Source organism: Notothenia rossii (genome assembly GCF_949606895.1).
Source record: "Notothenia rossii genome assembly, chromosome: 3".
NCBI lineage: Eukaryota > Metazoa > Chordata > Actinopteri > Perciformes > Nototheniidae > Notothenia > Notothenia rossii.
In genome coordinates this window covers 73366374-73380144 of record NC_136901.1, presented here as the reverse complement: position 1 = coordinate 73380144, position 13771 = coordinate 73366374, and the positions used below count along the sequence as shown (strand labels likewise).

The 13771-nt window shown below is 44.1% G+C and overlaps 2 protein-coding genes across 2 annotated transcripts in view; one reads left to right on the top strand and one right to left on the bottom strand.

Annotated features, from left to right (window-relative positions):
• Positions 1-13771, bottom strand: part of LOC307033021 (uncharacterized protein) — a gene marked incomplete at both ends in the record, with an annotated part of 86231 nt that overhangs the window by 69173 nt on the left and 3287 nt on the right. Inside the window, 3 exons of the mRNA XM_079671291.1 lie at positions 9910-10064; positions 12737-12918; positions 13668-13771. The exon at positions 13668-13771 is cut by the window's right edge and continues 76 nt beyond it. Coding sequence (XP_079527417.1) covers positions 9910-10064; positions 12737-12918; positions 13668-13771 — 441 coding nt within the window. The remainder of the gene's footprint in view (positions 1-9909; positions 10065-12736; positions 12919-13667) is intronic.
• Positions 4273-8530, top strand: egr1 (early growth response 1). Its single transcript, XM_079673177.1, has 2 exons — positions 4273-5117; positions 5959-8530. Exons 1-2 carry the CDS (start codon positions 4907-4909, stop codon positions 7263-7265), a joined length of 1518 nt encoding a protein of 505 aa, XP_079529303.1. The 5' UTR covers positions 4273-4906; the 3' UTR covers positions 7266-8530.

The window sequence follows — 13771 nt, the reverse complement described above, 5'->3', positions numbered from 1 at the left end:
TGCAGTGGGCTGTCTTAGATTTCAATAAGTGAGCCATGGTTTGTGAAGAGTGAAGCGCCTGGTAGAGGTGTCAAGTGTTTAAAAAAGACAAACTGTAATGATGTCTTCATCGTCAGCTCCTCCACTTGAATTTTCGTGCATGTCAATTAGTCCAAATATTTTACACAACCTCTTTGGTTTCTTCAACGTTTCCAACAGATTTTATCCCTCTCCCACCAGTTTGTCTTTTCCCAGGCGCATCTCACTCAGTGTGTAAAAGGTCAGGCTGCACACTCCTGCCGGCGTCACTTTAAAAGCTGGGAGAAAAATGACATTTATCAAAAACCCTCCTCTCCTGTTCTCTGCTCCTCTCCCCATCACTCTGAGGCTATAGGCTAATATTCAGCCTGTCACTCCACCCGAGATTTTCAGGCATCCACTCATATCCCATTTAATTATGAGCTCTCCCTTTGCGATATCATCCTAACACATCAATGCCACATTTCATTTTTTATCATCTGAAAATCAAACACTCTGTCCTCATCCTGCTTGGCAAAATACAACTATCTGTGCTCCAAAGTAACAAGGTTCTCTCTCTCTCTCTCTCTCTCTCGCTCTCTCTCTCTCTCGCTCTCTCTCTCTCTCTCTCTCGCTCTCTCTCTCTCGCTCTCTCTCTCTCTCTCTCTCTCTCTCTCTCTCTCTCTCTCTCTCGCGCTCTCTCTCTCTCGCTCTCTCTCTCTCTCTCATTTTCACTATTCCCTCCCCCATCCATCCCACATTATGTAACATGCAGGCTTTGGTAGCTGTCATCGTCCAACCTCTAATCTCCATCCGCCCATCATAGGAGCACACAAAGCTGAACGCACCTGTATGCTAATAGAGGGATTGCACTACTGGTCCGGGTGGGTGGCCTGGGTGGAGAGGAGTTGTAACGGAGGAGCGGGAGTGTCTGTCTGTCTGTCTGTCTGTCTGTCTGTCTGTCTGTCTGTCTGTCTGTCTGTCTGTCTGTCTGTCTGTGGCTGCTAAAAAAGGCCAGCATAAGGCTTGTTAATGCTCCCACGTACGGTATGTGGGTGTGAGGATTCTCTCGGTCTCTCTATTTTCAATTTTTCTATTGCCCTCACCTTTCCTTCCCACCTTCTCATTCTCTTTTTTCTAAACCTGCCTCCATCTCCTCGAGATCTATACATATCAACTTCTTTGCTCAATGTCCCCTCTCCGTTTATTTTGTATGTTTCAAATCCTCTCGTCCACCTCCTTTGTGTTTTTTTTGGCCGTATCTTCCTCATCTATTTCTCTGTGGTAGATTGGTGCATGATTAAATATCAACATGCGCTTGTGCTGGGTGTGTTTGTGTGTGTGAACCGTGTGAACACGGGTGTGGTGGCTGCATAGGTAAAGGGAGAGCCTCTCTTTCTCACCACCGGCTAGCAGAGCGTTGGAGTTTCATCAGGGGAGGACTCCTCTGGCTGCTTTGTGTGGGCAGCAATGGGGAAAACACTGAGGAGAATGAACTGGCTGAATCAAACACACACACAAAGATAGAACCGTACACACATCTACAAACACACACAGATACACACACCCAACCAGAGACTAATTCTCCTTCCCCTGCCCTTACAGCATCTGGCTTCCACCCCCTCCATGCATCAGAGGGAAGGGAGGCCCAAAAAGACACTGTGAACTGTTTATCATCTTTATTACTTTATTACTTTTCCGACAGTTTTCCCTAACCTGATTTTATTACATTGTCATCAGATGATGAGTTCTCTCATCTGCTCTCTTCGCTCTTTCTTCTTTGCTTTGCCACAAATGTTATCGACCTTGGTAACTGAAGCATGAAAGCAGCAGTGGATGCAGAGTTTAGATTTGGTATCATTAATGTTTGCATGGACTGGCCCCCCTTCCCTTAGGGGAATGCACAAAAAACAAAAAACACACTGGACGCTGCTAGATCAGAAACCAGAGGAGACTGTGAAGTCCACCGCAGACGGACCACTTTTGGACAAAATGTACTCTCCATTAAAAGAAGCTCATTGTGGAATAGCCTCCCAACTGAGATACGGGATTGTCCCACTCTCAATAGTTTTAAAGGACAACTTAAAGAATGGTTGAGAATCAAACAGACGTGTAATCACCGCTAAATGCACTTTAACACAGGGGTATCTCCTCTTGCACTTTATGTAGCTCTTTTATCTTCTCTTGCACTTTATATGTCGTAGCTGCTACATTGTACTGCCATGTGGTAAATGCTTGTATGCTGCTCATGCTCTTCCTGCATATCATGTATTTATTTTTGCTATGTATATAAATGTCATGTTCTTGTATGTTGTATATGATGGGACTACGGATGGAAATTAGCTCAAAGCTAAAAAATCCGGCTCATTTACACTTGTAAGCATTATTTTGTTTTAAAGTGTTCATCAATGTGCACTGTCCCGGTTCAAATAAACGATTAAATGAAAAAATCATCACCTCACCACACAGTTACAGTCACTTTGTGCAACTCACCATCATCAAGTCCTGAGCTTCTGGTCTGTTTTTCCCCAGGTCTGCAAGCGCAGTGGCATCTTCCTTGCTGAAAAACTAAATGTAAACTCTGGTTGTGAGCGTGCATAAAAACAACACCGCTGTGCAGTGCCACATACACCGTCAACAGTGATTAGATTTGAGAGTGTCTACGTATCTGACTGTATGAATAAACAACAATACACATTATCCAACTGCGCCCTATACTTCAGGCTTATTTGGATTTTGGGAAGGAGCCTCTGCTCCAGATCATCCATAATATATGACAGCATTTTGCTATCAGTCTAATGGGGGTAAACAGAGGGATTTGCCAAAGGCTAAATGGGAAACGCCTGGGAGATAAAGCAATCCAGTAACGACCAAAAACATACTGTGTGTACCTGAGTTATGTTTGTTTTCATATCTATCTATCTATTATCTATCTATCTATCCCTCTCTCTCATTTTATTTAAATGGTTACCAAAGGGCATTATGAAATCAGTAGGCCTATCTTGAGTCTAAATCAAAGGATATTTGAAGAACAGGGGTCTTACCTGCGCCACCCTCTCAAATGCATCAGCAGCATCTCTTTTCTCTCTCCTTTTCCTTCTCTCTCAGGCCACCTCAGAGTGTCCTGCTCCCAATGTTTCACAATTCACAATGAGGTTGCTCGCATATAGATCCAGTCAGCAGCAAGGGAAACACATTGATTTCCCGTCAGCATCCACCGAGGAGTGCTGGCGCGCCATCCGAAGTTGGAGCAGCCGGGGGGAACATCGGTATCCCGCAGGCGTCCTGGCAGCTGTGCGCAGCGTTGTTAATGCGGCCCATTAGGCCGCTGAGTGGCAGAGAGATTCCCCGAATATTGAGCCGGGGACACCCCTCAATTAGACGGATCGCCCGGCACCTCGTCAGCATCCGCGGCTATCTGTTCTCATTAATCAATGACACAGCCGAGAGGGATGGAAAGTTAATTTAGAGGAAGTTTGCTATACAGGCCAGCAGAGTTTGCACAGGATAGGCCTATATTTTTTAGGCTCACAGCATTAAACATATACTCACTATAGGCTATCAAATGCCAAATTCAATGTAACAGGTCGGCTCATTCATAATCAATAGGACTAGGACCTATGCATCTCAAAATAGCTTCCAACCATAACACTGTGTAAAAAACATTTCCGAGGCTAAAAACTAAAAGGAAATGGTAAAAGTCACTTTTCATCTAATTTAACTTGATCGAACATATGTTGCCTATTACGATATATATGCATTAGGTTGTTACACTTGTGATTAAAACGTTTCTCGATCTTATTTAGCGCACAAGAAAGCAGCATTTAACTTTCCAAAATGTACAAAAAACACGTGGAGCATTCCGTCAGTTGCACAAAGACTTTCCAATACAGTCTAATAGTTCAGCTGAAGCTGTGCTTTAACCCAGGGAAGCAGGATTCTGCTGCTGACATTAGTTATTGTGAGCGCTGGACATGATTTGCACTCCAGCCTCTCATTCACTGCCAAGCAGCGATCAGCGCTGCCTCAGGAAGTTCCAAATAAGGACAGGGAAATGGAAACCCACCGGAATAGGTCCTTATGTAGTCACGACCTTATAAGGCACGGCGGAGCCGGGCTTTCCGGCAGCAGCGCAGCCTGCTGCACAGATGGGAAATCCAAATCAAATCTATGGGGCGACGGGGAGAGGGCAAGAATTATGCCGCTGTCGGGTGGAGCTGTTCTGCTGTGAAGATACATTAATTCGGGACAGAGGAAGAGCGGCGTTGTCTTCGCAATTTACTGCGAGAGCTTAATATAAAGTCTCTCCACTCTGCTTTCCCTCAGGCCAGCGTCATGTGTCCTCCACTGCAGTGCCTAAATATGGGCTTCCTCCTCTCCAAATATGGACATCTACGTCACAGCAAGAGGGTATAAAAGGAGCGGGGAAGCCTCTCAGCTCAGAGAGAGCCCTGAGAGCCCACAAGAGCAACTGTTAGAGCAGAGATAGATAGACAAACACATAGAACTCCCTTACTGAGAAATATCACAACAAAAGTGAAAGTCAATTCAAAACATATCCATCCAAGAGGGTCAACACCTGATTGGATCAGCCATTTAATACATAGATACAAAACCAAGATTGATCTGTTGATTCATTTCGATGGATCTAGGGAATGAGTATAAAGGACACTTTTGATTTTTTCTGAAAGACAAGTGGATTTTTACTCATCTCTGAGAGAAAACAACAGGACAACTGGAGGACAAGAGTCACGGAGCAAGAAAGAGAAAAGCATCTTCCTCCTCACCAGCAGAAGTGTACAGCTGGGTTAAGTGATTCCCTCCACCTGCGAGGCACCGCTCTGCCAGCGTGCATCCAGCCTCCTGCACTCATCACCAGCCACCAGCGCAGCTCCAGCACCAGCAAAGGATGGCTTCAGCCAAGACCGAGATGATCCTCCCGACCCTGCATATCTCAGAGCCTCTGAGCTTCCCCCACTCCCCCATGGATAACTATCCCAAGCTGGAGGAAGTGATGATGCTCAGCACTGCAGGGACCCCCTTGTTCGCCACCTCCGCAACTGAAGGTGCAGGCTTTGGCTCCGGGGAGCCAGGGGATCAGTACGACCACCTTGCTGGAGGTAAGATCTGGAGATTTGCCTCTTTTGCCTCTGGTTTTCTCTACACATGTACAACTGAACTGAAGATTACAGAACATCTGCTGAGCTATACTCTAAGAGAAATAAACAGCTGCATGACTTTTATTATATTTTCATAATTATCATTATAGCTTTAATTATAATTATTACGATTTGTTTATTTATGTATCATAGAAAATAGCTGATAAAGATTTTAAGTTACAAGTCTGGACATATCTTTTTTTTTCATTATAACTTATGTTAATACATTTTATACTTGAAATGCAGGCTAAATTGGATGTTAAACTGACTGGGCATAATATTAATATAATGCAAACCCACAAATAACAAAAAGAAGGAAATTAAAAACATCTTACCTAATATCAATTTATTGATTGCTTTAAATCCTTTCTAACTCTCAGAGGACTCAACACTGCTCAGTCACCGCATGCCTCACACTCCTACAGCTCAATTCAAATTGCATTCCTAAAACCAGCTGAACTGCAGTTTCAGTAATCAATTCCCTCGAGCTCTGTGATGGGCTTCAAGAACGTGTGCATGCAAGACAGGAAGACATAAAGAATGAAAGAAAGATTGAGAGAATGTGAGCGGAGGAAAATGCTATCATAAACTTGCACCACAGCTATTGTTGAGATTTGAAAGGTATGGTTTTAGAGTTTTGGGGTGAATAGTTTAGTTGTTTTCTATGCGTGGGCTACTGACTGATCTGTCTCAGAAGAGAAGGGTGACACACTGTCCAGCGCTGTGGCAGGACCCCTCCTCTCCCTGCCTCTGGATATTGACAGTTTGATTAATATCCTCTCTTTCTCTGTGCTCCCTGCAGATACGTTACCTGATATCCCCTTCGGTTGTGACAAGTCCGTGGGAGAGCAGACTTACCAGAGGCTTCCGCCCATCTCTTACACAGGCCGCTTCACCCTGGAGCCCGCCACCTCCTGCAGCAACAGCCTCTGGGCGGAGCCCATCTTTGGCCTGATCACTGGTCTGATGGGCAATATTGCCCCCAGCTCTTCCTCCGCTCTTTCACAGACCACCTCATCCTCCTCTTTATCAATCCAGTCCACCACTCCTTCCTCTTCTGCCTCTTCCTTATCTCAGAGCCTCAGTTCCTCCATTCACCACAATGAGCCCAACCCCATCTATTCAGCCGCCCCAACCTACTCCAGCCAAAACTCTGACATCTTCCCGGACCAGGGCCAGATCTTTGCCAGTGTGACTGGAGCAGTGCAGTACCCTCCTCCTGCCTACCCCAATGGCAAAACCTGCAACACTAACTTCCCTGTGCCCATGATTCCTGACTACCTCTTCCCTCAGCAGCAGGGAGAGATCAGCCTGGTGGCCCCTGACCAAAAGCCCTTCCAGAGTCAGTCAAGCCAGCCCTCCCTCACTCCTTTGTCCACAATCAAGGCCTTCGCCACCCAGACTGGTTCCCAGGACTTAAAGAGTGTCTACCAGTCTCAGATGATCAAGCCCAGTCGCATGCGCAAATACCCCACAAGGCCAAGCAAGACACCCCCCCACGAGAGGCCCTACGCTTGCCCAGTGGAGACCTGTGATCGTCGCTTCTCCCGCTCTGATGAGCTGACACGTCACATCCGCATCCACACAGGCCAGAAACCCTTCCAGTGCCGCATCTGCATGCGCAACTTCAGCCGCAGCGACCACCTCACAACACACATCCGCACTCACACCGGTGAGAAACCCTTTGCCTGCGAGATCTGCGGGCGCAAGTTTGCCCGCAGCGACGAGAGGAAGAGGCACACAAAAATCCACCTAAGGCAGAAGGACAAGAAAGCGGAGAAGGCAGGAGTGGTGGCGGGGACAGCAGCACCTGTATCAGCTGCTTCACCTGCCTCCAGCTACCCTTCTCCCATCACCTCCTACCCCTCTCCAGTGTCTTCTTACCCCTCTCCCGTCACCTCCTGCTACTCCTCTCCTGTCCACAACTCCTACCCATCTCCTTCCATCGCCACCACCTACCCTTCGGTGTCAATGTCCAATTCCTTCCAGTCCCAGTTAGCCTCCTCCTTCCCTTCCTCAGTCGCCTCCAACATCTACAGCTCCCCCATTCCCACCCCACTATCAGACATGCAGAGCACTCTCTCTCCAAGAACAATCGAGATCTGCTAAGAAAGACTTATAATAAAAACCTTTTATAGTCTCTGTGCACCTCTCCTTCCTTACGGTTATTTGAGGGGAAAGAAATCAGCATCAAAAGACTTTGTTTTCCCCTCCAAAAAGCACTTTTCTGTCTGCTCCCAGTGCAGTGTTAGGTGAATCTTGAGATTTACCTGAAACAGAGAAAAAGACACATGTCAAGGACTTAGCAAAGACAATAGAAGATGAAAACGGATTTCTTTTTGTTTCTGTAAAACGAATGCAGCACTTCAAATGCATAGGGGACTCACCAGAGAGAGCATAGAAACCGGCACTGACGGGTCTCTACCATAAGGTACACAAAATCCAAGAGACTAACAGATTGCCAGCAGTTGTGGCACGGTCGCCCTTGCAGGCGCTCATACAGTGCAAAAGACATTGAATGATATACATAAGCTACCACATATGTATATTGTACATGTGCCATGTTCCATTTTTTATCATTCTTCGGTACCATTGATGTGAAATATTATTTGCATATTTGCATTGTATTATTTGAAGTGAGCAGGGCCATATTTTCTACATACTTTCTCTATTATGTAGTGATGATGCTGTGATTCGTTTTGACATTGTTTGAAAAAAAAGCACTTAAGTATTCGAGCATGAGTAAGAGTGATGTTAGTTTCTGTTTGTAAATATCATTCACTGGTACTATATTTTTCTCTCTTTCTCCCATGTGACATATCGCTTGGTTATATGGAAAAATAGAGAAAAGAAAAAAATACATTTAAAATGACAACTAAACAAGACAAACGCTCCCGTAATTTGGTGCCTTTTTGTGAAGCCTTGCTGATGTTGTGACTCGGCTGTGCGCGAGAGAGGATGCACAGCATCTCGCCTTAAGGGTTGAGGGAATATTTTTGTTACAGAATGTAAGTCATATCCAAGGGAGGAAAAGGGACGAGCTATGAGGGCACCGCTTCATTTAATTAGAATGTAAGCAAAAAAGGAGAAAAACTATAGAGTATATTTTTGTAAAACTTAAGTGTAAATATCCACATCTTCAAGAGCTGGAATGTTGAAGTTACCTACTGAGTAGGCATGGGATTCTTTTGTATGTTATATACATGCAGTTCATTATTTTGTGGTTATCTTTATTTTGTATTTGTGTTTGTTAAAACAAGTGACTGTTTCTGGCTTCTAAACACATTGAATGCGCTTAACTGCCAATGGGATATTTGGTGTACAAGATATCCTCCCAGAAATGAAATATAAATAAAAATATAAATATATATGTATATTTGTTCTCATACTTTTTTGTCAGACTTCCGTGCTTTCAAATATTACACCAGTACTTCACACCATTGCAATTACACCACACCCTTAATTTCATCATGTACATCTCTCATACATGACAGCTATATTCCATCATCCTATATGTTAATCCTGAGCAGATTATTAGCAGATTTTTCCCACAACTACACATCACAGAGAGCCACCCTTTCATTTGAGCAAAATCTGCACAGCATGATCTTATGGAATCTACGTTTTAATCGCTGTTCTCCAATTGAACCCTGTATTCATGATAATACTAATGCTTGACTCCCATGCTGAGGAATTCTTATCTAGATTCAACATGCTCTTGAAGATATTAAGCTTATCTAAATTTACATTTCATACAAGATTGTGCGATACACAGTGGCATTACTGTTGAAAACACAGACTTCCAGCAGGAAATATTTTTTTCCTCCATGCTGTTCGAAAAAAGGAAAAGTATATTTAAACCCGACTGTGCTTAGACATGCAAAGGGGGTTATTTTCACAGAGTGCAGGTGAAATCCATCACATGATAATTACCTTCTTTTCTGCAAATGTGCTTGGCGAGATGCTGTCACCCTGTAGCGAATGAGCTGTTACACACAGTTGGGCAATATCCGTGTAGGTTGGGCTGAATTTTTGCATGGGTGCAGCTGAGCAGCCCTGAAGGTTTAACCACTGTTTCTTTTGGTTTTCCAAGCAGAATATAATAACAGCCCGTTCATGCCATCATTATTCATCTGCCCCTCTTCCCTGGCCAAAAACATTCTTGCTACATGTTTGAGAATGAAAATAAAACAGCTTATTGTTTTTAGCCTATGTAGACAAGAACCCTGCTAAAATGTTTTCTCTTGGAGCTTTGGAGTAATATGGTGTTGTGAAATGCACTACCCAAAAGACTCACAAATGCAAACACAGCTAAAATAGAAAGCAGGAAAACAAGAAGAAGAGAGTGACGGAGGAGAAAGGAAAATAATTAAGATAATTGGTCTCCTGATCCCAAAATGACTTTCTAAATTGGGACTGATTAGGTGTGTGTGTGTGTGTGTGTGTGTGTGTGTGTGTGTGTGTGTGTGTGTGTGTGTGTGTGTGTGTGTGTGTGTGTGTGTGTGTGTGTGTGTGTGTGTGTGTGCGCACATGTAAGCAGGCATTTGTGTGCCATATACAGAGTAGCTGTCTATAGCCTATGCAGTTGTTTCCCGCTTTGTGTCTGCCTGACTGCTGCCGTGATGTGTAAGTATGTATTTGTGTGAAATTTGCCGTGTAGGTAGCCGTGGTTCTGCTCTGTGTTCTCGTAGTTAAAGCTCAGAGTCCCCATGAAACAGATCTACCTGGACCCCACGCTCTCATCTGCTGACACAGTTTGCAGGTGTGTGTCTGCGTGTGTGTGTGTGTGTGTGTGTGTGTGTGTGTGTGTGTGTGTGTGTGTGTGTGTGTGTGTGTGTGTGTGTGTGTGTGTGTGTGTGTGTGTGTGTGTGTGTGTGTGTGTGTGTGTGTGTGTGTGTGTGTGTGTGTCTAGTATAAACACTTCTTAACAATTCAGCAACAGGCTGCAAAAATTAAGCAACGGAAGGTAACAAAGGTCTTTTTGGATAAAATATGCATCACTGCTACAATTCTATTAATCCAACTAAAATGGAAAGAGTCTGTCTGTCTTTCTGTATGTCTGTACTTTGATTTTCTCGCCTTCCCTTACACGTTAGAGGATATACTACAGAGACAAATCAAATCAGCACTTTGATTGACCTCTTAGTTAAATCATCATGAATTTAAGAATATATTTAATTCCGATATAGAACCACATCCAGCTTTTCTTGGCAAATCTCAAGACTACTGGTGTGCGTTAAATCCTGAAATCTGGCATTTCCTGTCATTGTTTACAGCATATTTTAGTCCCTGGCTGCAAATCAGGAGCCGTTTCATACTGCCATGCTTTTAGAAAACTCTTTTTCCTCAATATAAAAACCACAGGATGTGTTTCTCTCAGCCTCTTTTGACATGTTAAGAGACAACCATTATTGTCACAGTCCATAACCAGGATGCTAGAAAGAAAGACAACCAATATCCCTCAAAGTACAAGGGAATTGTGTAGCCCATAATATCCTCTTGCTCTGATTCAAGGCTCTTCCTCGCATTTCAAAGCTCACGCGCTGAGTCTGTTCTGTTTAGGGAGGTGCGAGAGGAGCGCAAGAGGAGTTGGGAGTGCTGTTGCGTCGTGGCTTCACACTGTTGTAACCCACAATGGAGCCACCTCACGCCCCCAACAGGCTTCCACTTCAAGAGCCCTGCCTTTGTTCAAAAATGTATTTGTTCTCTTATTCTTATTCTTTTTTTTGAACTGTGTAAAACAAAAAAGGAAAAATGGCAAACCATTCTTTCTCCCTCAGCCCTCAAACCCCACCCCATTACCACCTCTCTGCCTCTCTCTCCCTGTCTGTCTCTACCTTGCTCTCCCTCTCTGGTAGAGCATATTTAGCTGGAGATGCTAATGATCTCCCCCCTCTGTATTCTGATGCAAGGTCTGTCTAAACTTTTCCCTTTCATCCACATACAAATGTGCTCTTATTGCCTCTTCGCCCTCGGGCCTTTTAAGATGCCTTTTTGAAATATGCCGTTTGATAAGCACATCATTGGCCAAGTCCCCGCAGTGATTAGAGACCTCTTTAATGTGAGCAAGTTAGAGAGTGAATGAGGGGCTCCGGGGCCGGCAGCTATCCCTTCTCCTCTGCCCTCACCCCTTGACATGTCCCAGGCCACTGGGGAGAGACCAGTGTCGGGAAGGACGACCCAGAGCCCGATTGTGGACCAAGTCATTCTTCATGCTTTATCTCCACATCGAGATGAAGAACGGGAGGAAACACACTGGAGAATCTCCTTCAGATACGGTGCTGTATGCTGGAAGCCTGTACTTTATCACAGGGATGTGACAGGAGGACTTCTCTCTAATGTCTTTTAAATATGCTCCATTGATCTAATGTTCAGAGCCTTGCTTTGCCGCTTTCTTTTTTCAATCTTGCCAATAGGGAACACTGATACAGTCGTCAGGTGTTTTTTCCTACTTTGCGCCTTGCACTTGACACCTGTTGAGCCTTTAGGGATAAGTAGGTTATATTTAAACTGCTTGATTTCCAGACTCCTCAGATACATTTCAGGTAGATTGCAGCATTTATACATATAGTACATAGCGTTCAGGAGACGTGCTTAGCATAACACAATTTGAAAGAAACACATCAGTCAGAAAGTGTAAGTACGACAAATCCGGACAAAATTCAGACCGACCTGAAACAACACACGCTCAGAGACACAAGCACATAAAAGATGTTCAAGATGTCACACATTTGCTCTCCATTTCTGGGTTACGATGTGTGAAAGTTTTGCATGCTTATCAGCTGTGTACCTGTTCAAAACCCAACAGATGTAAGAGAAGCACAACTCACAAGCATCTTTGAAATTATTTGTGGCACACAAAAGAGATTTTTGACGCATCACTTCCACAATAATCTACAGGTGTCCTGGCAACTTTAGCTCGATTTAATAAGCCATGCTTGTTTGAAGTATGGCTTTGAACAGACAACAAAACAGTGCATGCTTAAGTACCTCCAAATATGACACCTCTTCAACTCAGCATCAAGCACACTACAGCTTCACAAAAGGCACCTGTGTGGCTCTGAAATGCAAACAGGCCCTCATAAGTCTTTTAAGGCTAGTACTGTAAGTGGGCTCGAGTTGTTTTATTTTCTGTCTGCGATTCTGACTAACATATACTATCCCTGAGCAGGGTCTCTGACTCTGAGTAAATAAATGCAGTCATGCCTCTCAGAGACTTGTCTGTTTTTATCAGAGGGATGCATGTTCTGCAGCAGATGGCCTGCTACTGCAAAGAAGAGGCTTCTGCTGGAACCGTGCAAAAACATCAATTCATAAATAACACTCATCCAAACAAAACAATAATGAATACATCATCATAAATACGAATAAATATGAGTATATTGGCTCTTAACAGGAACAATACTGGTCCGGTAATGCTCGTCCTGCTTGTTTTTCATAAAACTGCCTGGTTCTATCATTCATTTTAATCCACATGTAGCGATGCCTTTCAGGTTCACTGGTTTCACTAGAATTGGAGTTCAAGAGTTCAGAACAACCACCCGGTTGTCACAACAGCCCAGATTAGAGGTGAGAGCTACAGCGCTGAGTGTGTGTGTGTGTGTGTGTGTGTGTGTGTGTGTGTGTGTGTGTGTGTGTGTGTGTGTGTGTGTGTGTGTGTGTGTGTGTGTGTGTGTGTGTGTGTGTGTGTGTGTGTGTGTGTGTGTGTGTGTGTGTGTGTGTGTGTGTGTGTGTGTGTGTGTGTGTGTGTGTGTGTGAAATGCTATTTTCTATGAGACTAAAGTCAACACTGTTTGAAAAAACTCTCAACAATTCAAAGATGCAACCTTGCCAATGTTTTCCCATAAATTATAATTAATCAACAGAGTATTTAGATTTGTTTCCTGCAATATGGCTGATGAGAAAAGAATGTTATATTCCTGGCCCCAATATGGCGTCAATAACTAAAGGCCTTTAAAATATATAGAAAAGAGTTCAACTAATCACCCCTCGTGAGCAGATCAGGCCTTCCTGTGTTTCACTCTGATACATCAAAAGCTGAGAGAGAGAGGGGCAGAGAGCTAATAGAAAATCTGTCCCCCCCCACCCTCCAGATGTGCCCTGCACCTGTCATTCAAAAGGCTGAGGCCAGGTGTCTGATCAGACACCACAGCCACCTGTTCTTCACTTATTAGGTCCTACCTGTGGAATGAGTCAATGATGAATAATATAATCTGCCGCGGTAATGAAGCTTTAGTTATACAGCTGAAAGAGGGACATCTCGCTATATTCAAGGCCAAAGATAATAGAATCAGCTGTAGCAGAAGATATCCTTGGTCTTGATGCTTTATAGTTTTGACAGACAATGGTGATGTGTGTTGTCGCTGCTCTGCTTTCATAATGCAGCTAAGGTATCACAAAAGCAGCACTCCGCATCCGAATGCTAAGCCTCGTTTAAAGGCTGAGCCAAAATCACAAACTGTACTAAAAAAAAAGAAGAGATTCCTGTGTGGACAGAATGTAGAATTAGACAGGTGTGTGTGTGTGTGTGTGTGTGTGTGTGTGTGTGTGTGTGTGTGTGTGTGTGTGTGTGTGTGTGTGTGTGTGTGTGTGTGTGTGTATGTGTGTGTGTGTGT